Here is a 26781-nt window from a genome sequence, read left to right on the forward strand (position 1 = left end):
TGTTGTTGTGGTGGTGATAATGTTGACGATGTTGATGATTATGATGATGTGTCTATGTGAGTGAGTGTTTAGTGATTGTAACAATTAAAGATATTGATAATTACCTCCATCACCAATCAATTTCATCTGAACCAAAGTTGGATCTTCATTACGTTCCTCAAGAACAGTATCATCGGTTAATGTTAATTCCTATTATTTGGGTAAAAACGTAAGAAATTTGATCACAATTAACAACAAATGAGAAACAAAAATTGACAAAATTAATCAATTAATCACTTGAAAAATCAATTTAATCCAATTTAACTTTGATGTATACCAATTGGATACACAGACAAACACATATAACACTTGAGGGTTTATATAAAGATGAATCAATTGATTGACACACAATTAACTCATTGTAATTTTGGTTGATTAAGATTTAATTTTGCTCCAAGATTATTAATTAGATGAAGATAAAGATGATGATGATGATGATTGTTGATTAGGATAATCCGTTAAAACATAATAAAAATAGAAAATTACAATAGAATATCATCTTTTTTCATTTTGTATATTATAAAATTTTTCTCTTTCTTTTCTTTCTTTTTCTCTTTCTTTTTTCTCTCTTTAGTTTCTCTTCTTCTCTTGATCTTCTCTTGAAAACTACTATTACCCAAATATCTTACTCACATTTCTCTCCCTTGCTCCCTCAACCAGAAAAACAAGTGAGAGAGAAAAAGGAAGAGAGAGAGAAAGAGCGAGAGAGAGAGAGAGAGAGAGAGAGAGAGAAAAAATGGAGGCAACTCACTTATCTTCTCTTTCTATTAGGCTATAACCTTATCTCTCTAATTCTCTCTCATTTACTCTCGTTCTCTCTTTTACTCCCTTTGGTTTCTCTCTCTCGCTCTCCCTTCCTCTCTCTCGTTCTCTCTTTTCCTCAACCAGAAAAACAAGTGAGAGAGAAAAAAGAAAGGTAGAAACAACTCACTTATCTTCTCTTTCTATATTTGTCTTCTCTCTCTCTCTCTCTCGCTCCTTCTTCCTCTTTTATATTACTAATGCCATGCTCTCTCTCTCTCTCTCTTTATCATCCTTTGTCTGTCTGTTTACAATATTATTTTTCTCTTTCTTCTCTTTCTTTTCTTCCTCATCTCCTTGAAGATTTTTTCATCATCATCACCAACTAATGATGATGATGATGTCTAGTGATGTAGTAACAGTCAGTTTAATATAATAGGTGAAAGTTAATCAACAGAATTAAACAAAAAACTAGTTTTCTGATCAAGAGCAAAATAAATTGTTACAATTAACCATCGATTGTGGTTACAACTCCAAGCTTTGATTGTAATCAAATTTAATTTGATTAGGACAAATATTCATTCAACTGCCAATTGCATTTTCAATATTCTCATTTAAATAATATCATTTTAATGGTTAATTGTTTGATAATTTGGTTGTAACAATCAACTAAATTGTTACTTCCCTTGTTTTTTTTGATTAAACAACAATAATTAATTGTAAGGTAAAAAACTGTAATCATACATATTTGCAAAAAGTGATTAACTGGTAAAGTTAATTGTAACAATCAAATGTTGGATCGTAACGTAAATTGGTATTGAAATATAATCAAACTAAATTATCTTGTCACAATTAACAATCAGACAATATTGTGAGGTACAAAAATTATTTATTAATTAAGTTGATTATATGATTTACCTTTGAATCAATAATTGGGAGCAAACAATTAACTTTTTTTCGTTAATCATATTTACACAATCAATTGTGATAATCATGAAGAAGAAGTAAAAAAAAAACAAATCAATTGATTACAATTAAAATCCATTAAATTGTCTACAATTAACTTGTACTTTTTTTTACTTCTTTCAAATCAAATCAACTAATTTTTCAATTGCTAATTGTTAAATCAACGTAATAGTAAATGAAGAGTTAATTAAATTGATCAATTTTTATATTATCATCGTCAAGATGATTATCATTATTATTATTACGTTGATTAAATCAATTAGTCACAATATAATTAGTTAATCATTTCAAGGTTTTCAAGACATAAAAAAGTGAAATGACCTCACAACAATCAACAACAATCAAAAGTAAACAATGATAATTAAATTGTTATCGTATTGATTTATAATTAAGATTGACCATCAACAATTTTCAATAACTAATCATCATCATCATCATATTGATTAACATGATTAGTGGTCAACAATTAGACTTGACCCTTGGATGATTTAAAAGCCAATGAAAATTTAAGCCACACGTTCAGATAAATTCAATTGTTAACAATCAAATCTGATAATCGCAATTAAATAAACTTGAAACGTTGATTGTTGTTTATTAAATTGAATGAAGATAATCAAGTAAATTGTTGTAGGAGGAAAATTAGAGAAATAAAAAGTAATCAGTAAATTGTGTTGATAATGATAATAAATGATTGTATTTATAATTTCTTGTCATCACTTTTAATCATCGTATCTGTAAGTTACTTGATTGTTTGATTAGTTAACTAACAACTTCCGTGCTATTCAGGTCAAACAATTTAAATTGTTACAATCAATTCGAATCAAACAAAAAAAAATTATATTCTACTCTTTAATTTCCCAATAATAATAATACCACCAACCAACAGTTAGTTGATTAACTTGATTGTAAATTAGATTGTAACTGATTAGCCTTCAACATTTTCGATGACCTTAAATTGTCTGATAGTAAAAAATGAACCGCTTCTAATGATTATTATTAAATTGTTACAATTTAAAGTCACTCCAAATGATATTATGTAATACGAAGGAGTAACAATTTAATTTTTTCGCAAACAATTAACATCTCACAATACAAACTATTGTGGAGAAATTGATTATTGATTGGAAATTACAGTCTGACAATGTTAATCAACTCAATCAAACACACACACACACACAAATTAACAATCAACAATCAAGGATAACAATTGATTAATCCAGTAAACAAAAAAGTGTAAGTGAAAAATACATAATTAGAGGTGAAACAATTAACAAATTGTTTAAGTATCATGGATGATAAATACAACAATTATTATTATCATTATATGAAAGGAAAAAAGTTAAACATTTAAATCAGTTAGTTAACTAACTGATTTGCCCTTAATTTAGTGGCAAAAGAAAATGGATAAATTTAATTACAATCAGTTAACAGCAACAAACAACAACAAAACTATTATCAGGTAGGAAAAGTGATGAGGAGATGAGGATGATGATGATGATGGTGATGTGGAAAGAAAGAGAGATAAGAGAGAGAGAGAGAAGATGAGAAAAAAAAGAGAGGAAAGATTGAGAAATGATTTTTTTGATACAGTTGATAGGACGAGCCTGTCTGTAAGTCTCTCCCTCTCAAAACCCCTCCGGGTAAAAACTGGTTTGGCCTTAAGGTGAAACCTAAATTACCCATCATAATCATTATCATCATCTTCATCTTTATCATCCAGTACCTTTTTCATAGCTTGAGGATGAGGTTGTTGTTGAGGATGAAAAAGAAGATAAAAAGGGAAATAAAGCAGAGAGAGAGAGAGTTTTATGATGATGATGGGAAGATGAAGATGATGATGATGATGAGACTTTTCCAGCCCGTGATTATAAAACATGCATTTATCCAGGGTTTCCGTTAACTCTTAAAATGTTGTCCATGTTATTGTAACTATTATTACCTCGAGAGTGAGGAAGATGATGATTAGCATCATTATTACCAAATTTTTAATTTAGCAACCAGATTTTTTTCATCTTCTCTCTCTCTCTCTCTCTCTCTCTCTTTCTGCCTCAGATTTATCATCCATGATGATATTGCAATTGCATTTTCTTGCAGCAAATAGCAAAATATATGTTAATATATTTGCACACATAGAAATACATTTTTTTTTCTTGCTCTTTGGTTAAAAGTCAAATGAGATGTTGTTACAAGGTTTATGAGGATGAGGATGATGAAAACGATGATTAAGTATTAATGATGAAATGATATCTAGTAATCAAGACACGTTCATCATCAGCAAATTTTGTTTTCTTGGCTTCGAGATGAGTGACAAAAAAAACGCGTGACAAATATACTAACCAATTGTCACTTGTTTAAAAGCTTAATTTACACATTGGCAAGGCAACAATCACCTTAATTTGATTACTGGTATATCAATTAATTACTTGATATCAATAGTTAATTGATTTTCCATGAATCATACACATACATTTATATATATATAGCTGATTAATGATTCCAATCAACTAATCACTAAATGTCTTCATACTCAAGTAATTGATTCAAATCTTGAATGTTTTTTTTTGTTGCTTTCCTGCAAATAACAACTGATTGTGTTATTTAATCAATTGTATAATAAATTGATGTGATTTAATTGTTTACAATGATGATGATTAAGATGAAATAGTAATGATCAGTGATCAGGAAACAGGTAAGATAAGAAAAAGAAAAGTAATTAAAGTTTTTCGATACTTTTCTCTCTCTCTCTTATCCCTCATCATCTATTGATGATTGCAAACAATTCTTACAGGTAAACACATTAATTGTTGTTAAGTTAATTGTGATTATAATTAATGTAGGAAAAAAACGTTGTTACCAAGAGAGTAACAACATTTAAGGGTAATTTTAATTCTGCTTCTGATTTTTTCACTCGTATTCATGTTGTTGATTAACTGGTTTTGCTTGGTTAAGCTTGAAATGAGCTTTAATCAAAAGTGCTGATGATGATGATGATGGTGGTGGTGGTGATGGAGAGGATGATAATGATGAGAGAGAGAGAGAGGTGAAAAAAGGAGTCAATAATAAGGTCGAGGAAAGTAAATATAAGATGAAACGGAAATTTGTAACTTGGCTTTTAACCAAATCAAATATTTGGAAACTAATCAGCAACAATCAACCATTTTTTAAACATCATTACCGTCAAATGATTAACTAATTGTAAACATAGACAATTAAATTGTGTTTATAAATGATGAAACGAGATAATTTATAAGAAAAAAAAAATTCAATTGAAAGCAAAGAGTTAATAGTAAAACTATCAATTGGAATAGTAAAAAAAATTGTATCAATTAATGTTATTAGTTTGAAATGATAATAATATTGAGTAATTTGTTTCTCTTATTGTTGTTACACAATAAAGGTTAATGATAATGAATATGATTAACATTAAAATGGTAAACAATTAAATTTAATTGCACTATTAATACAAATAACAACAATAAACATGATTAAAGGATTAACGATACGATGAGAAAATAAGTATTAACGTTGGATTGTAAAACTGTGTCAATGCTTTCAAAGTACTAATAGTAAATTTAATTTACTTTTCTCTCTCTTTCTCCCTCATCTCTCTCTCTCTCTCTCTCTCTCTCTCTCTTCCTGTTTTCTTCCTCTTACTTTTCATCCTCATTATCATCCTTATCATCATCTTCATTTAACTTCCGGAGTAAATAGTCAGGTTATGGTCACTTGGATACACAATCAAAGAAACGAAGACAATTATTATTATTATAAATTGTTCGTTAGTATAATTTAAAAATCCAACAATTAATATTAATCATTATTATTATGATTAACTCACATTCAAACTAGTGACACACAGAAATAAACAATTAACAGGTTAATTATATAAATTATAATCAAAGTAAATCACATCACTTTCATAAGTGTTAACCTAATTATAGACATAATTTTGTAATCAAACCCAACAAGTGACTATTACAATTTAGATTCAAATTAACCAAATCAATCAATTATATATATTTACATTGATAGATGAAAATTAATCTAATAAATTAGTGAAATGTAATGTTGTTAATTACATGAGTGATATTAATATGATTAAGGATTTTTTTTTCCAATTTACCAACTAAAATTGTTGATTAAATATCAATGATAAGTAATCAAGGGAACAGAAAAATAAACAAGTTATACTCACGTTGAGTTTGTAATATAAATACAAAGGTAACAAACATAAACATCAGAGAGGAAGAGGAAGTGATGAGGATAAGAGGGATGATGATGATGATGATGATGGAGAGAAGAGAAAAAATTAAAAGCCTATAAACATGATGATACCATCATGTTCATCTTCATGAAAAGTTGAGCAAAAAATTCTGGTTCTTTTTGTTTTTCGGTTTCTTTTTCTGGTTCGAACCAGAAAAAAAGTATTGATTGGAATGAGAAAACCAGATAACCTTAAGTAATATTGTAAACTTGATAACATGAAACTTTTTTTTCTGTTGCTTTTACTTGAGACGAAGATGAAGATGAAGATGAAGATGAAGATGAAGATGAAGATAATGATGATGATGATGATGCTGAGTAAACCTACAACGTGATGATAATAATAATAAATGGGAGTTTGTGTATGTGAGTGTGTGGGTGGACGATCGATAGAGTTGGAATCATCATCATTCCTGTTATCTCAATGAACTTTTACCATGAAAAAAACATGAGATGAGAAATATAGTAAATCCTTTTCACCAGGAAATCGTGATGAGATTGGAAACTTTTACTCGATAATTAAAACAGATCATAATCAACATCTTATTATCGTAATTAATAATTGCAATTAAGTGTAATCATCATTACTTGTTACTCGTATAATTATGGGTCAATGAAATGGAAACAAGATTAACCTTGAAAATTTGCGAAACGTTAACCAACAATTAACAGTTAATATTAATCAGTTTTCACAATTACTAAATTGTCCAGATCAACTAGATTAATATAAAATAACTTTAATTGTTAACATTTACTTTGATAAGATTTGTTGTTGTTGTTGTTGATTGAATGATAATCAAGGATAATACATTTGCCTGAATCAACAATTAACTTTAAATTGTTTTCTGATTGTTGTCAAGTTTTGCTTTGTTTTTCATTTATAATCAATCAGTTGTAACAATTAGTAGAAACATTTTAATTACTATCCATAAATAAACACTACCATTTAAATACTCATTTTCCTATCAGTTAATTGTAACAATTTATGTAAATTTTGTTTCTCTTACGGAAGTTAATTGTTACCTGAATAAACAATCACCAATAAACAACTTTCTCTATGCAAGGTAAGCAATTAATAAATTTGGCACGTTATTAAATTAAATTGTTGTAACAAGTTTTTCATTATTTTCTCAATGTTGTTAATTAAATTGTGATTCTTTCAATCAGTCTAAATTTAATTAATGTGATTAATTTTAAATTATAATTGTGTCAACAGGATTGTCATGCTTACTATTGCAAATTTAATGATATGCTGAATAATATGAAAAATAAGCAATAGCAATTTATTATTACCTAATTGCAATCAACTATATATATAAATTCAAGTGAGAAAGTTAAATTGTTGTAAAAAAATTAATGATGTAACAATCAATAGTTACAATTGAAAGTTTCACAAATTAATGATTAATGATAATCACTTTTGATTACAATTGTATTAATATAAATATATTGAACAATTCAAGGTGAATGATTGAAATGAAATAATCAACAGTTAATCAATTGAATTAATCATCATCATATTAATCAAAATGATACTGAAACTATACAATTAACTAAATTAACCAAAGAGTCAAGTCGATGGTCAAGTTAATTGTGGTCAATAAGTTAGTTACTTTTGGGTTTAATTGTGTGTGTGTGTATCTGAATTGGTTACAGTTGAACCCAATCAATTGTATGTTATCATTATTGAGATTAATTTAGTTAATTGTTGTACAATTACCTTGGTGTTTTCATTGTATGATAAAATCACCGCTGTGTACCATTGGGTAGTCCCTTCTGACCGATACACTTTGACCCGATAACCAACCAGAACTGAAGGTGTGGTGAGTAAAATTTTCTGGCTATTCTGAAATTCAGCCCATTGGCGTATATATTTATCCAAACATGAGACACTCTTGTAGGGAGTTTTTGTTAAATCACCTTCCTGTAATTAGATAATCAAATTTAAACAATTAGTTGATTAGTAAGAGATTGAAGAAAGAGATGAAAAATTATATTAATAGTTTCGATAACATTGAGATAATCCAATGAGATTTAATTGTTTATCATCATGAGCAAAAAAAAAGCGAGAGATTTGCTTGAGTGTATTAGCTGTTTCTCTTGTTATTTCTGATTCAATTAACTAGAGTTAATTGTTAACGTTGATTGTTTGTTGATTTTATTTTGTTACTCTTGTTGATTGTTACTTGATTGTTTTCGTATGTTATTTGTTTTGATTGAAATCACTCAATTGTTTCCACTTGATTGTTGTCGTTATTGGGTAATCATAGTAAATGATATAAGGTTAATTGTTGTTTTTGGCTAATTACCAAATCTTCAGGTAGACAATTATCATCATCATGCTTTGAGGTTTAATTATTTTCAATTGTAAAGATTAAATCAATAATCTTGCATCATTATCGTCATTAACTGATTAGATTTAATCACCATTGATATTGATTGTTGTTAACTTTTTCCCTTCCTCTTCAAGAATCCAAGAATTAAAGTCTCTAATTAATATAAACATTTCCGGAATTAACTCAATTAACTTTAATTGTGATTCCTATGAGAAAAACTATAAAACTAATCATCTTAATGATTTTTCATCAATTTATCAAATAATTGATTGATTGAAATAAAGTCATTGAGAGTAAATTTAATCATCAAAAGTGAAACAAAATATAAATAATTTCATTTTTCAAACAGCAAATGAGTTATATGATTGTTAATGATTTTGGTTGACAAATTGTGACAATCAATCTAATTGTATCTATTTAAACCAATAAATGGTTAATATAAAAATGAGAAACAATTAAACTAATCAGTTGAGAATTAATTTCAATTCATCATTTTTTTATATTCTCATCTTCCTGTATCTTCATCATCATCATCATCATCATTTGACTTGAAGCATCGTTGATAAATCTTGACGTCATCAGAATCCCTAACAATATATTAATAATAATTTGGCCTACATTCAACTTTCCCTCTCTCTCTCTCTTATCATCATTATCATCATCATCATCTCTTTCTTTCTTCCTCAATCATCTCTTTCATCTCATGCTTCCTTTCTCATCATCATTATCATTATCAGTCTCTTTCTTTTCTTTACCAAAATAACTTCATCCTTCAAACATGTAACAAACTTAGATGATGATTTCATTATTATCATCATTCTCATCCTCATCATCTTTTATCATCATCATCATTATTATTATTACAGTAACAGCATCAACATCATTTCACATTTTCATCATGATGCTCATCATTTTCATCTCGTTCTTCAGGGAATGATTCAGACTTTTTTCCAGAGAAAATGATGCAAGAAGAAAAAGAGAGAAATAAGATGGAAGATAAAGAAGAAGAAGAAGAAGAAGAAGATGATGATGGTAAAAAAAATCGATGCAATATACACATTAAGGAAAGAAAAGAAAGAAACAAGAAGACCTTGGAAGAGAAGGAGAAAATCTCAGAGAGAAAAGAAAAGTTCAACCAACACAAAGCACGTTATCTGTTAATATTACGTGAATTTTTCATTCTCACTAAGGATATTTTCATCCTTCTCATCATCATCTCTCTTCCTTACCCTTTAAATCACTTGTTTGATGCTCAAACACACACACACACAACAACAACAACAACAACAAAAACACATCCTTGTTATTATTTGCAAGCTACAAGACGTATTAATAATATAAGACTCTCAATGTATCCAAGTGTGAATGGACATTTTCAAGGATAACCAGGGAATTGCAAGCTCACTGATTTTTAGCTTTACGATTGTTATAGTTGCACTTAAATTGCATCTATGATACAATAATAGCAAGACACACATTTATATACAGTAATGGTAAATAGTGTATAATGTATTGCACTCAAATCAACAATTGAATTGCAATTTAATCACAATTAACAATGAACAACAGACACAAAATACAAACACTCAATCACACACACACACACACACACACACATTGACTATTGTGAGAAATAACAACAAATTTCATCATGAAAGGTGTTGATTGAGATTCAATATGGAAACAATTAATTCCAGGTAACATGAATGAGAAGACAAATAGTAAAGATATATTATCATCATTATCTTCATCATCAACATAGTAACAACCGGTAATTGGGTAATCAGATAAATCTAACAACCTTGGGTAACATTTAATTGTAATAATTATAATGATTATTATCAGCGATCAAGTTACAAGCAGATTTGTTCAATGTTGTTGCTGTTGATTGAATTTCAAGTTTAATTATCAGCTGATTATCAAGAGAAAATTGTAGAAAAAAAAATTAATCAATCAATTTTTTTTCTGTACTTTTAAATAGTGAAAATAATGTTACAATTAAAGTTAATCTTAATCTGATTTATATAGATTTTAATTCATTTTAAATTGATTGTTATATATATAAGAAATGAGAAAATAAAATAAAAGGTTAAAGTCTTGATTGTTGATCAAATTAACTACTACTTACTCACCGAGTGTATGGTAAATTAAGTTTAACAATCAATTGATTGCGGTTAATAATAATGATTATTCAATGTTGGTGATTAAAATCAATAGTTTATGAACCGGTTTAACTATTGGAAACTTTTTGATTAACACCAAACCCTTTATGTTATTAATGTGCAATTTACAATCAATTGCCAATCATGAAACTTTTGAAACATCATCATCATGGTGAGAGGATGATGATGATGATGATGATCAACTTATCATCATCATCATCATCAACAATTGATACATATAAATGAATGTATGTGTAGGTGTGCATTTGTTTTCGTACCGGTATAAGATCAACAAACTTTCAGGTTGATTGTTGGTTTCTGGTAATCGGTCATTATCATCATCATCATCATCAACAACAACAACATCACCATTAAAATGATTACAATAGAAACTAAATCATTATAATCAACAAAATCCACGAATAATCAACCCAAACAATTAACCTTACAATTTACTCTGTGGTTTTTACTATTGTTGATTATTTTCACTTTATTATTGGTTTTCTGGGTCAATTCCTATGGAGGAAAACAATTTACTCAATCTCTATGTGTAACAATTATTATAATTGCAAAAATAAAATGTCAATGTAACAAGGACAATTAAGGTTGATTAACTAATCTACCAACAACAACACCATATATATATACAAACCAATATAATAATAATTAGATTGCAATTGTTTAACATGAACCAATCAAGATTAATTGTGTTACCATTAAGATGAACCAACATCATCAGGGTTTTTTTTATACATTCAGTTAATCACAATTATTATTAAACAAATCATAATCATAACCATAATGTATTAATCAGTTAATCATTAAAATGAAAGGTAAATTTTTAACCATTTAATCAACATTAATTTGTTGTGATAATGATTATCATTTAACAATCAACGGTAATAACAATAATCACGCTTCATCTGCATGAGTAGCAATTATTATGACAATAAATTGGTTAGTTTATTGATTGTTGTAGATGAATTTCTTATGCCAACAAACAATTAAAGTTCACAATTTAAACGATTGTTACAATCAACGAATCAAGTGAAACAAAAAGTGAAAGTTTAACAATCAAACAATTTATAATTCAATTCATATTGATTGGATTAGCTAAATGTTATCGTTGTTGTTGTTGTTGTTGTTGATTTTTTTTATATATTTTGTTGACAATTAGTTAATTCAGTTGATTGTAATTCACTTCACGTTCATTACAATGTTAATGTTGTTATTATTGTTGTTGTTGAGTTGGAAACAACAAAAGTTAATTGTTGTCAAGAATGAAAATGAATCAACTCGTTAAACTGAATCAAAAAAAAAGTGAATGACAATTAAGACTTGATTGTTAACCTTTAATAAATTTTTTCTTTACAATCTTAACAACAATTAAGGTAAACATCATGTGTCTCGAGCAATTATCATAATTAATCAGTAAATAATTAGTTGGTCTGATATAAATGAATATGTATTAAATTGCTTACTAATTGTTGATTAAAAATTACACAACAATCAAACATTTTGTATATATAATATATAAAAGACTTGAAGTTTATCATTAATTGTTGATCAACTTGATGACAACAAGTTAATTGTAACAATTTGTAAGGTAACAAAAAACAAATCAAATAACAGACAATCATCAATACTGAATAACAATAACAACAAAGCCTTACAACTTTAATCATAATCAGGTAGCAATCAATTAATTAGGAAAACTTAATCATCCACAATAACCTGATTCTCATCTAATTTGAGAAGTGATTTTCTGATCATCATCATCATCAGAAAAAAAAATCATTTTTTTCTGCTGATAAGATGATTAATTGTAATTACAATTGTAATATCATAATTGCATAATTAAGGTTTTACTCATCATAATCATCATCAGAACTTTTTTTCCTCCTCTTGATTAAATTTACAACACAACAAAAAAAGTATTAATATTATCATGATTTCAATTGAATTCAATTTGAATTAACAGACAATCAAATGATGTAATGACCATTAACAATCTTAATGGTTGATAATAATAATTCACAATCAATTGATGATGATGAATAACATGATAATAAATTGATGCTGTAAGCAATTACCTTTTTTTTCATGTTAATCTACAGGTAGAGGAAAAAAAAAGGTAAAGACAAAGAAGATGATGATGAAAACTGGTTGACATTGAGGTAAGATGATGATGATCAACATGATAACTGGTAATAATGGAGACCCAAAAATAAGTTATATCTCCCAAAAAAAAGGCGACTTTAGGGTTTCAATTGCCTGGGGCGAGATGAATCTTTCCAAGAACAGGTAAGTATGTACATTAGATGGAGCAAAAAGTAAATGATGTTACCTGTTCACGGGGAGATGATTTTTTTTTACTTCTTTCGGCAAAAAGGTTGACCTGTCCAACTAAATTTTTTGTGATCCTGGTCAGTGTTTAGTGAGTTTTATATTATGTAATTAATAATGTGATGAGAGTTGATTGTGTGTAAAGATTAACAAATATAACTTTTTGCATTTTAATTACAATTTAAAAGATTGACTTGATATTTAAAACTTTTTTTTTCTTCTTCATTCTCATCAAGGGTTACACATACACATACACACTAACGGGCTTTTGATTTACACACTAATCCACTAATTTACTACCTTGAGTTTTAATTATTGTTACTTGTTTATTGCTTTTTACCCAGGTAACCAAAATAATTACTCAATTAAACTGCAAACAACTGATACTCATTGAAAGATTTGCTTAAAATGATCATTCTCACATCAAATTGATTAGTTAATTGTTGTCAAAGAAACATAATATTAATATTATAACAAAAAGTTACCTCAAATTTTAACTGGAAATATTTAAATTGTAAACAAATCAATGAAAGTGTCATCAATATCATCACTATTACTATTATTGTAATCAATGGATGATTTAAAAATATATATGTACAACAAAAATGTAGTAATGATAATTTTTTATATGAGAATAATTTTTTAAGAAAATTTTTCAATGGGAATAGTAAATACAATGTGGTTTATAAATGCTTTTAACCCAAAAAAACTGGTTGAAATAACAAAGGAAAGGTAAGATATTTGTAAAAGTCAAAGGACTATGTAGGAAGATAGAGAGAGGGAGAGAGATGAAGATGAAGATGAAGATGACAAGGATGATAATGATTGACAAAAAGTAAGCTAAGGTTGGAATAAACCATCAATTGGAAGATGAGGATGGAAAATGACAATAACAAAACAGGTAAAGTCTTTCACACGAAAATATATACAAGTCTTTTCTTTATCTTTCTATACATCATCTTCTTCCATCATTTATCTTCCATCTTCCATCTTCTCTCTTGCTGTTTCTTGCAAGGTTGCTTTTTTTCTGTGCTATATGTTGACTCTTAACATTTACTAAGTTTGTTTACAGTAAAGAGAGAGAGAGAAATGTCTGTGTTATTATTATCATCATCATATTCTAGATGATGGAATTGATATTTTTGGCTTTGAGAGTCGTTGGCAATATTTGACCTTGAAAAGTATGATGATATTTGAATTTCTGTTTATATTTTTCTTCGTGAAAAATGAATGAATCTTGTGAATAAATAACATGATAAGTTGACATGAATAATTTTTTTTTACTTTTTCTCATCTTCGACAGGTAACAAATTAAGGAAACAGGAAGAATAGGAAAATGATTATTACTATTATAATGATTGAAGTAATAAAAAAAAGGTGATTCAAGTTGTAAAAATGATTAAATTGATTGTAAATTTTGTTTCTGTATCATGTTGATAATAATGAGAAAAACTGTAAGTTCATTAAACATTAGATGAAAGATAAATAAATTATCTGCTATTATTATTATTATTATTATCATGATCAACAGAATGAACCAGAATTTTCATGTTGCAGGGGATTTTGAATGATTGAAGAAGAGGAATGATGATGATAAAAGATGAAAAGCAAAAGCTGAAAATCCACTAATCATCAATGTCATCAGCATCAACGTTTAATTAAGGAGCATCGCCCCAGCAACCTTGTAACTTGTTAGAGAAAACAGAGAGAGAGAGAGAGAGAGTGATGAAAATGATGAAGATGATGAGGATGATCATTCCAAGCCAACGTGAGTTCAGCAAAGTTGTCATGATTCACCAACTTTCTCCATCTTCTTCCTTTTCTTCTTGCTTTCTATCATCATCTTCATCATCATTGTATAGATTGATTTTGTTGGTTAGTAACCAGCAAAATCAATAGCAATCAATTGCAATCAAAAGTTGATTATGATCGAGGTGCAGAATGATGACAACAGGAGCATCCATCAATCGTTTTTTATCCTCATCATCATCAGCATCATCTTCCTCCTTCTTATCATCGTCAGAAAAGATGTGCAATTGATGAGTGAGTGAGCAGATGAGTGAGAGAAAAAGATGAGAATGATTAAGATGAAAAAATCCTAAAAAGTGGAAATTTTTTCTTCTTTTCTTGTTGAAAAGGTTTCTAATTGTTGTTTTCCTAAATGATGACGATGATGATGAGCAGTTACATTAACTTATTTAGCTATTATCATCATTTTATGTTTTGATGATGATGATGATGATTCCAGGTCAGCTGAGATGCTCATCATTATTACGTATAATTAACAAGAGTCAATGTCTTTCCTTTCATCGTGATAATTGCTTTTGTTGTTCATGTTACGGCTCTCATGTTAATAGTAGTTTAATGTTGGTGACAATGAAAACGGTCAGATGATGATAATTCAGTAGATTATGGTAATTTCCGGTTTTTCATCTTCTCTCATCATCGTTTTTCAGATAAAGAATGAGAGAGAGAGAGAGACAAATACACAAACACATATGAATGCCTTTCTTACACTCGGAAGACGACAAAGATGACAATGATAACAGATAAAGAGTCACATTCAATTGTCAAAATCCGGTTATTGTCATCGTCATGATCATTATCATCATCATCATCATCATCTTCTTGGTCATTATTATCATGATTAAATACAGATACTGAAAGATTTAAAAGTAGGTGAATCATGTAAGATGATGATATTACCTTAATGGTTTCAAACGATGATGATGATGATGATGATGATGATTCTGATGTAGTAAGAATACTGAATTGAAATGTTGATAATGGAAGAAAATAAAAAGTTATCATGAAACTGGCGATAAAATTGATGTAAAAGAAACTATCATCATCATTATGATGATAATCATCATCATAAGACTTTCACTCATCATCATTATGATTATTACTCAGTTTCTTTGCATCAATAAATTGCTTTTCAACAATAATAACAACAACAAAACTACATCAAGATTTATCAATGAGATGAATTCAGGAAAATCATTGTAACGTTTTTCATAATGATTATAACTTTTAAAGAAGTGATTAAAGATTGATAATTGTTCATTTCCTTGAAAAACTGTGAAAGGAAACAATTAGTTCATTAATAGTAACAATTAACTTCTACATTGATTAGTTAATTGTTACTTAGTGAGAGTTGAACAATCAACAATCAACACCAATCAATTTAACCTTCATTCATCCTTATTAATTGTAGTAACAACTATTAGTTAATTATCAGTAAGACACAAAAAAGTTATCAATGATTAGAAGGAAATTTTTTTTTTCTTCATCACAATTAACTAATTAACCAAAATCAATTCAATTAATTATCATCATTATAATTTGCTCAAAATTAACTTGAAAATTTGAATGGAGGATTTGATAGTAATCAATTTTCTAGATTATAATAATCATCTAATTAAAGATATGATTAAGTATTAATCATAATTAACACATCCGTTTGGTAATTAAAATAATCCTTTATCTTGATTGTAATTGTGTTATATAAATAAATTGTTACCTTTGAACATTAGATGAGGGATGTTAATCAATTTCAATCTCAATGTTAATTGTGATTAATTTTAAGAGGAAGAAATAATAATAAAAAAATATTAATAGTTAATTATGATACATCATATGAGAAACGATTTACTAATTGTTGACTTATATTTTTACCTCAAGTTGATTCACTTAATACACATTATTGTTAATTGTGATTCTCAATTGTTTTTTCAGTTTTACTTTAACCTGATCATCAATACCTCAAGTTTTTCACGTGAAAATTGGGTCTAAATTAATTGTTGTAGTTAATTGTCGATCAATAAATCAAATTAAATCATTCATTTCAAGTGTCATTTTGAGAGAGAGAGAGAGAGAGAGACTGTTTCATCATCATTATCATCATAATTATTGTCATTTGTCAAGGAAATACCATTTAAGTTAATCACTAGCATCAATCTAATTATGTGTTTGTTTTAATACAAATCAACATCATCATTACTTTAATCATTTAACATAGATGCTGATGATCATTGATGATAATGATGATGACATGAAGCTTTGAATAGCCGGTTATTACCAGTTAAATTGTGATTAACTTTTGATTGTAATGATAAAATCAACTAATCAAAACAAAATTAAAACCAGTGAATGCTAATGGTCAATCAAGTAATTATTTTATCTTTGATTATAACTGTAGTATAATTGTATTAATAAGATGTCTGAATTGGGGATGACAATGATGATAAGAGATGAAAATTTTTCGTTTTTCCAATAAAATTGACCCAAAATCACGTGTAATCAAATGAATTAACTGTAATAATAATATTGATGATATTTCAATGCTAAACCTACGCAAAGAAATAACTTGATCAATATCATCATCAGATTCAGGAGAATCCATGACATTTGAGTGAGAGAGAGAGAGATGAAAAGTGTCAAACAAAGTGGATGATAAAGTAGGAAGCAGATTCTTGAAATGTGAGATATAATTTCATGTCAACCATGATGATGAATTTAATAGTGAAAAAAAAGATCAGTAAACAAGAAACTCTATTTAACCACAGAAAACACAATCAATTGAAATATTTGTATTTTTGGTGACAATCAATGAAGAGACTGATTATTTTTCATTCTTTGATTGAAATTTAATGTTTTATATCGTATTTATCTGAATGATCTGAATGATAATGAAATAGTTACCAGGTAACAAGATAGATGAGGAGGGAAAATGAGTTTAGGTGAAAATTCAATTTCCATTTCAATGATTATACTCATGAGATATTGAACTGAGCCAAAGATTGTAAATGCTGTGCATGTGAATTTTGAGAGAAAAGCATATAAATAACCATAGAAGATGAAAACATGTTAGAGATTGAAAAAAAGGTAAAAGGATGAAGATGATAAGGATAATGATGATGATGATGCTTTTACCTGGGCACAAAAGATGAAAGTGAATCTTATACATACACTGACAAGGGTAAAAAACAAGGTAAATGTATATAAATCTCTTTGAAGGTTATATGTAAAAACCTTTGTACTTAAATTTTGAACCCAAAATAACCTAAAAAATTCTGGTTCCTTCTAATATTATAATAGCAACTATCCATCTAGTGCATAAACATTGTTTCATATGGTGGGAGAGGCAGAGTGAGAGAGAGAGAGGATAAAGGGAGGAGGAGGAGAGAGAGAGAGGATAGACTAAAATACTGTTACAATGGTTTCGAAGGAAAAAAGCAGAAGCAATAAGAGGATAGAGAGAGAGAGAGAGAGAGAGAGAGAGAGAGAGAGAGCAAAAAGCAATAAGGATGAAGATGATGATGATAATGATGATGAGGTTTTGCAATTGACTATTGGTTGCAAATGTAAAAGGTCAACACAAAAGGTCACAACAGGTTCTACCAGAGAAGAGAGAGAGAGAGAGAGAGAAAAGAGAGAATGAGAAAAGAAGAGACAAAGAGATTGTGCTAGAGAATAAGAAGAGGAGATGATGATGATGATGATGAGAGAGAGAGAGAGAGAGAGGAGCAAGTTCTTAAGAAAATGTAGAGCAAACCTTGAGAAGAGAAAAAGGTTTCCATTTTTTTCTCATCAAGTTAAAGATGGGGAACAATTTCTGGAGAAAGAATAAGAAGATGAAGATAAAGAAAGAAATGGGAAGAAAGAGAATGATAATGGGGATGATGAAAGAGAAAAGAGAGAGCAAGAGAGATGAAGATCAAACCCATAATATACGGTTCATAAGGTCAGAATTTTCTCTTTCATCATCATTGTTATTACCATTATTGTTATTATAGTTATTATCATTCGTTATAATTTTATATATACCTTTTTGCATCAATACCAAATAATATTTTTATTGCTTTAAAAATTATTGTTATTATGATGATGATTATCATCATCATTGGGAGGGTCTCCCTCATCTTTTGCTCCTCATCCATTTTATTATAGTTACTATGGTAACAATGTTAATCTCATTGGACTCCCTGATCAACTAGGAAGACAGAGTGAGAGAGAGAGAGATGAATATTTTTTTTGTCTTCTCTCCCTTTCTCCCTTTTGTATACACATTATTGTCTGGAGAAAGGTAAAGGGATGAAGATGAAGATAAAGATAAAGATAAGGATGATGATAAATAGGATGAAAGATGAAGTTGTTTAAATTGGAGAAGATCAAGTTTTAAATAATAATAATAAGAGAAGGCGGAGAAGAATAAAAAAGTTCTGTCATGATGAAAGTTCTGTTTGCTGAATTTTCTATTCTATCAATGAGTTTCAATTGTTATTACATGATGATGATTTTCTATTCTCTTTCTTTTTTTCGTTTTCTTCTTCTTTTTTAGAACAAAATATTCAACTCAATTGTTCTCTGTCAGCAAAATAGAGAAAAAGAATATTTCTCTCTCTCTCTCTCTCACATATCTTCCCCTTTTCTCTTTCTTCCATCTTCTTTCGTCGTCATTTTCATCCTTCAGGGGCAAATATCATGCTGAGGAATCAAGTGGAATAAGAGAAAAGAAAGAAGAAGAAAAAAAAACTCTGAGTGAGGAGGAAAAGAGTAGGATGAAAAAGGGATGGGTTCGGAAGAGAAGCAAGTAAACAGTTGATGATAATCGATGGAAGACAAAAGGAAGAAGATGAAGATGTAGTGAGTAAGTGAGAGAGAGAGAGAAAATGATGATAAAAGCATGATGATAATAATAAAAACACACAATCTATAAGTTGTTTCAACTGAATATTATATGAAATTGTGCAAAGAATGTGTTATAAGCATATTGAAGATGAAGATGAAGATGAAGATGAAGATGATGAGGATGTGGATGAGGATGAGGATGAAAATGAGCAAGAAAAGCAAGTCTCATGCATATGCAACTTTTTTCCCTGCAAAAAGCAAAATAAATAACCATTCCCATAAGATGTGCAAAAGTAAATGTTTTTTTTTCTCTCTCTTGCTTAACATTATCATTATGAATATGGAAAAGAAAAAAAAATTATTAGTAAACAACAACAACGATCATAATCATGATAATAACTGTAAATTCAATCAAACATTTTGATAACAATTTAGAATGATAAACAATGAGATGGAGATAAAGCTCAATATGAAGATTGATAATCATCATCAATTTTTTTTCTTCCTCTCATCTCATCCAATTAAGATTAACATTGAAATTAGTTTCTTCTTGGATTACCTAAGGTTAGGGCTTAGGATTCAGTTTCTCATATTCATGGTTAACCTGGTTGAATAGGTTCCTTGAAATTCATGTTTACCCAAGGTTATCATCATCATTATCCTTACGATGATGATGATGATGATGATGATGCTTGATTGAAGTAGAAAGAAGCAAAAAAAAATAACTTTATTTTCTGGTTTCCTTTTAATGTTTACTTTCTTGTCTCTATAATAAACTATGGAGGATAACCAGGAATAGGAAAATCTGGTTATCATCATGATCGGTTGTTGTTTTTGTTGTTATTTGTGAAATTTCACCATGAATACTTGAGAATTGATGGTGAAATATACACTGAGTTAAATCTGGTTCACCATTTTGTAAATGATGACGATAATAATATAACAATAATTGTAAGAAGTGAATGAACAAAAAGTGAATTGAGAAAATAGCTAATCAACAATCAACAATTGAAACCAGAATATTGATTCATTGTTACCATGAAAAATGATGATAAGATAATGATCATCATGATAATAACTAATATAATAACAATAATAATAATAGTTGTTATAATCATCATGTGAATAGTGAACTTATTGGTAATATTATTGATCATGAAGGATATGGTTTCCATCATAAATATGGTCAAATATTCAGAAGGAATAATTTTCATGAAAGAATCTGAATAAATGGTGATAAACATAAAGATGATGGAGAAAAGAAGCAAAAAAAAAATGTTCAATGTCTTCAAGAAAACATGATGGTTGTTGAAAATAAACAAAAGATATGAAAACATAAACATGAGAATGGGAATCATGATAATAATGAATTGAAAGAAATGAGAAAACATAATTCTCAATGAATGACAATTTTTAATGGTTCAATGATATAACAATTTACACCATAGTTTTTATGATGAGGAGGAAGGAGATGAGGGAGGCTTTGTCACTTTCTCTCTCTCTCTCTCTCTCTCTCGATTCATCGACACAGACAAAAAAGCGAGAGGGAAAAGAAGCATGAAGAAGACAAAGAAGATAGAGTGAGAGAGATGATAAGATGAGGAGGAATAGGTTAACACGTTTACCTTCAAAATAATGGATAATATCACCAAAGCGGAACGAAATTTTCTCTTCCTCCCTTAATCTATCTTCTCCTCTCTCATTCTCCCTCACCCTCCCTCTTTCAATTTTCCCTTCTCTCTTAAACCATATCATTGTTTACCAGTTTACTCTCATCATCATCATCATCATCATCATTCTTCTTCTTCTTATTCTTTCCTCCTTCTCCCAATTCCCTTTCTCTTTCAGTCAATTATCATCAGAAAAAAAGAGAGACCAAGAAAAAAATATAAGACAAACAAAGAAAGAGAGGAAAAAAAAAGAAGGGCAATCTAAATCTGGTTCCTGTTTGTACAAGTTATCATCATTTCATCATCATTCTCATTCTCATCATCATCATAAAAAATGTAGATCAACAGAAGCAGAAAAACAACAAACGGGTCCAACCAACACAGAAGCATTTACCTTGACAGTAATCATGTATTACCAATCAAGAAGTAAAATGTAATCTGGTTTTCGTGTATTTTTTTCTGGTTAAACCAGAATTTTCAAATGAACCAGTAAAAGAAAACATTAAACCAACTGAAACTCTCTATATGTATCCATTATTTGGGTGTTGTGGTAAATGAAACAAAGAAAATGATAAAGGTAAACAAGAACAGAGATAAACAATGATAAGAATTACATGTATAATTATCAATGAAATGAACGATGAAATTGTATCAGAATTTATATTCTTGATAAGGTTTCATGAATCGCTTTTTTTTTGCTTATTCTTTTGCTTCATCTCTCTTTCTCTCCATCGTGTTATTATCTATCTTCATTCATTACCTTTATATCATTATTACAATGAGGTTCATTTGATTCCCACTGAGTTTCAAATGATTTTAATTCATACATATAACACAGCATGATAACAGAAAGTAAACAGAATAACTCATTGATGGTAACATCGATTAGAATTAGAAAATAGCAAGGGAAATGGATGAAGAAGATGAGGAAACTCAGACAATTCTGATGTATATTCTTTCTTTGGAAAAGAAAACCCAAAAACCATGAGAGAGAGAGAGAGAGAGAGAGAGAGAGAGAGAGGAAGAAAACTCAGAGAATGTTGTATGATGATCAAAGAAAAGAGAGGAAGAAGATGAGGTTATTTCTCATTCTATTACATGAGAATAAAGAAAATGGATCGATAATTCAATTTCCAAAGGGAGAGTCCATTCAATATCCGGATGAAGAAGAAGATGATGATGATGATAACCATGGAAATAAACTAGGCTATTCATCAATGGATATTACTGAACATTCTGAACGCAAAGAAGTAAAAAAAATTATGATGATCAAGATGAGGATGGTAACAGTGAAAAGAGACAAAAAAAGTAAAGGAAAAGGAGGAGGATGATGATGATGATCATCATGAAGATGGAGATGATGCATAAGATGGCGATAAAATGGGATGAGGAATGATGATGATAAACTAACCTTTCAGCTCCATGTTGGCAAAAATTATCATTCACTAACCAGAAAAACAAGAATCATATGATGATGAAAAAAAAGAGTTGATATAATCATTATTAATTTACATTCGTCTCATCATCATCTCCATGTGAAAATATGATATTATTTACATTGGCATCAAGCCATGAAAAAGGTTATTCATCTCATGTTAATTGTTGATTATTTCGAGTTACTATTAATAATTTAAATTGTAATTGAAGCAAACACACTGATTGACTCTCTCTCTCTTTAAAAATAGTAAACATTGATTATCTTCAGCTGATTGATCAGAATTCATTTTATAATTAAGGTTACATTTTTTGTTCCGTATAATATATTTACTAATTGTGATAGAAATTAATTTATATTCACAATCAACAGCTAATTAACTATTCTATTCACATACTTAAATTGTAACAATGAAAACCTGCAATTAGCGTTGGTGTTTATTGTTATTATTATTTAATCATTACAATTTAACTCAATGTTTGACATGATTGTTAATTTTGTCGTTAATTGTTTCAAATTTTCATCTTTTTTGTTTATTTGTTAATCATTTCAACATTTCACAATTAACTTCCTGTTTTCTTTGCCAATCTCATCTATTAATTGTCATTTAACAATTTAATCATAAATATATATGTCATCATCTTAATTCAATGGTAATTCAAGGTTAACATGGTTAATGATTAAGGTTGACAATTTAGATTGTGTTTAGATTAAAATATTTTTGTAGATTTTGTTGGTTAATCAAATCGTCACCATTTTAATTGATTGAATATTGATTTTTAATCAACGTGAAAATCAAGATGAGTTAATTACAGTTCAAATGATTATTATGTAATTTTTAATTAATCATTAAAGTCATTGCTCGATAATAATAATCAACACCATCATCATCATGATAACAACAAACAGTAATTAGCTTACAAGAAAATAACAATTGAATTCATGAATCAACGTTGAGTAAGTTAATTGTAATAAGATGAATTTTTTTTTTCTCTATTATTATCATGATGAAATTGAATTTTCGTTTTGTTTTTCTTCTTGGAAATAATAAAACATTGAAGAAAAAGTTTAATCATCATCTTGATGATTATCATGAATTTAATGTGTATACAAATACAATGTTATTAAATGAGTTGAAATTATGAAAATCATGATAAAAGATTTGATTGTTTAATGTAATATAATCTGACCTTGGAAATAATTTGTTATTATGAAAATAGGTGAATCAGGAAGAGTGAGAAAGATGATAAATATTAAGAAAAGGGTGAGTAAGAGGAAGATAATTACACTGTATCATCATTATGATAGTAAACATGAGAGAGTACACATCGTGAGCAGAGAGAGAGAGAGAGAGAGAGAGAGAGAGAGAGAGAGAGAGAGATTCACAGATGAATTAAGAAAAACTCATTTGTAACCAGACTATTTTTTCAATGGTAAAAACAAAATTGTTGTTTACAATCAATGGTGAGCAAGTTCATTGTCTGGGAGTGAGAGAGAGAGAGAGAGTGAGTCGTTAAGATGATGATGCATAATGGAGGCGAAATAGATGCGAAGCAAAAATGGGAGGAGGTGGAGAGAGAGAGTGATGATAATGATGATGAGGAAAACAGAAGGATGAAAAATGGAGAGAGAAAAAGACAGTAAGGTAGACAGAAAATGTTGATTAGGGTTAGAAAGATGATGATGAAAAAAATGTTCATCATCCATTCACCCATGAAAAAGTCATTCAAATTATTTCGCATCAAAGTGTAACAAAAGAAAGAGAGTTGAAAGAGGAGGAAGAAGAAGAATGATAACAAAAGGGAGCAAGGATGATGATGAGGAGGAGGATGAGAATGTCAATTATCTAGAGAAAAAACTGAGAATCCTTTTATTTTTTAGCTTTCTTTTATATAATATTAACCATTATCACTTTTAAGCCTCACAGCGCCATCTTGTTTTATCATTTGCTGTTAATCGGGTTAATCTTCATCAAGATGATAATTTATCAAAATTTTCAGCTGATTAAATGTTGGTTATGATGAAATTACATAATTTACAAGTTATTAAAATGATTTATTTAAATGATGAAACAACAATACTATTGATTTATCAAGTGAGAACCCAAATCAATAGATGATAATCAATAAATCATCAAGATGATGATCAAAATTGATTCAGTTGATGATCATCTTGAAGATTAATGTATGTACATTCATTGATTTAATTAATTTATTCACTGATTGATTACAATGAAAACAGTGAGAGAAATTTTAATTTTAATTCAATAATCAACTAATCTCAATATTAACATGATAATAAAATAATTCAGTTTCAATATAATCATGATAATCTGATAATAATACAATAGCTATGAAAAAAAAGGATGCGGATTTCAACTGATCCATCAAAATTTATCATCTCTGTCTATTTCACTTTCTCATCCTTGTCATCATCAATGGGAATTTAATGAGTGAGCAATTTAATCAGTTTTGTTATATTTTATACGAGAATCAACGAGTTGATGATAATATTGAATCTCAATTTTCCTCCTCAAGTTTTCAAGGTAAATTAAACTCAACTTAAAGGTATCATCATGTTAATCGTCATCTTTAGATGAAGAAAAAATCAATCCATCATCATACTCATCTTTTCTCATCATCATCATGAGAAGAAGGAGAAAAATCAATCCTATTCTGATTCATGGGAATCTTCAATTTCTGAAAAGTGTTCATGGAAAAGTTTGAAATATTATCACTTACTCCATATACTCAATATTACAATTGGATGATAGTTTCATCCTCTTTCATCATTATCATCATTCTCATTTTGATTCTATGTTAAATCTTGATGCAAATTCAAATCATCATCATGAGGAGTAAAAATCAAGATATTGGCATAGTAATAATACTCATGATGATGATAGAGAGAGAGAGAGAGAGAGAGAGGAAGAATGAAAAAGTTCTGGAATATGTATCTGAATCTATCATGTAATTCAATTTATATTTTTCCTTTGAATGGAAGAAGATAAAAGAAAATTTCTGTTTTTCGACAGAATTTATCTTACATGATAATTCCTATCATCTTCTTCATCATCATCATTGCCTATTATCCAGAATTGCTAAGAATTCATGGAGAAAATAATGATTCAGAAAAAAATATTACTTGATTGTTGTTCAATTAACTTTTACCAGGTAACATATAACATCTCATTAGAAACTATCAGATAATCATGATAATGATGATGATGATTATTAATCTGATGATTAGAGGTAATATTTTGGTTTTCGAGCAGCAAAATTAACTAAAATCAATAACTATCGATTAATTTGATTACTTAATCAATTGAGTAGATGAGATAAATTGTTCAATAATCAATGGTAATGATTTTATCTTATTTAAGTTTTATGATTAATTATTTTCAATTTTTTTTTCATTTGTTCAACATTGATTGTTGTTGAGGTAAAGTTAATTGTGTTCATTATTAATATGTTTGTTAAGAGCAACGTTCAATAGCAAAACACAATTAAGGTTAATCAGTTTCTCAGTTAATTTAAATCATAATTGAATCATATATTTCAAACCCACATGAAAAATTAAACTAAATTCATAATGATTCTGATTGTTATGATTAAAATAATCATATTAATATAAATATATATATAAATGAAACAATATGATTAAATTGTTAACCGTTAAGATTTGGGTGTAACTTTAATTGGGTTTAAATTGTTACCAGGAACCAGAAAAATTAATTGGTTACAATATTGTTCAAGTTCAATTAGATTAAATTTAATCACAATTACACCAACAAACTCAATGATTAATGATTTTTACAACAATTTATTATTATCTAACTAATTGTTAATGGGTTAATTGTGGTTATGATTAACTTATCCTAATCATTTGGATTCTATTAATTGTAATCAAGAATGATGATAATGAAAACAAGGAAATGATAGATTTCAAGTAAACAATTAAAACTATTTAATTAAAATTGGATTAATTGTTAGAGAGAGAGAGAGAGAGTGAGTTTTAATTAAGAAAAGACAATGACACTTATAATTAAGAGGAAAAATTTTTTTTCCTCAAATTTTGATTAACTTAATCTCTTAATTACTGTTGAATGATTGAATACGATGATAAACAATTTATTAATTGTAAGTTCTCAGGGTGATTATTATGTTTTCTCATGATAATCAGAATTGATT

General features: G+C 28.3%; 1 protein-coding gene across 1 annotated transcript in view; it reads right to left on the reverse strand.

The window, feature by feature from the left end:
* LOC128394748 (probable JmjC domain-containing histone demethylation protein 2C) overlaps positions 1-26781 on the reverse strand; it is a 44925-nt gene that overhangs the window by 744 nt on the left and 17400 nt on the right. Inside the window, exons 4-5 of the mRNA XM_053355109.1 lie at positions 7730-7933; positions 105-189 (exon numbers count right to left, since the gene is read on the reverse strand). Of these exons, the coding sequence (XP_053211084.1) occupies positions 105-189; positions 7730-7933 (289 nt within the window). The remainder of the gene's footprint in view (positions 1-104; positions 190-7729; positions 7934-26781) is intronic.

The sequence above is a fragment of the Panonychus citri genome, unplaced genomic scaffold (assembly GCF_014898815.1).
Source record: "Panonychus citri isolate SS breed McGregor unplaced genomic scaffold, ASM1489881v1 Contig00140, whole genome shotgun sequence".
NCBI lineage: Eukaryota > Metazoa > Arthropoda > Arachnida > Trombidiformes > Tetranychidae > Panonychus > Panonychus citri.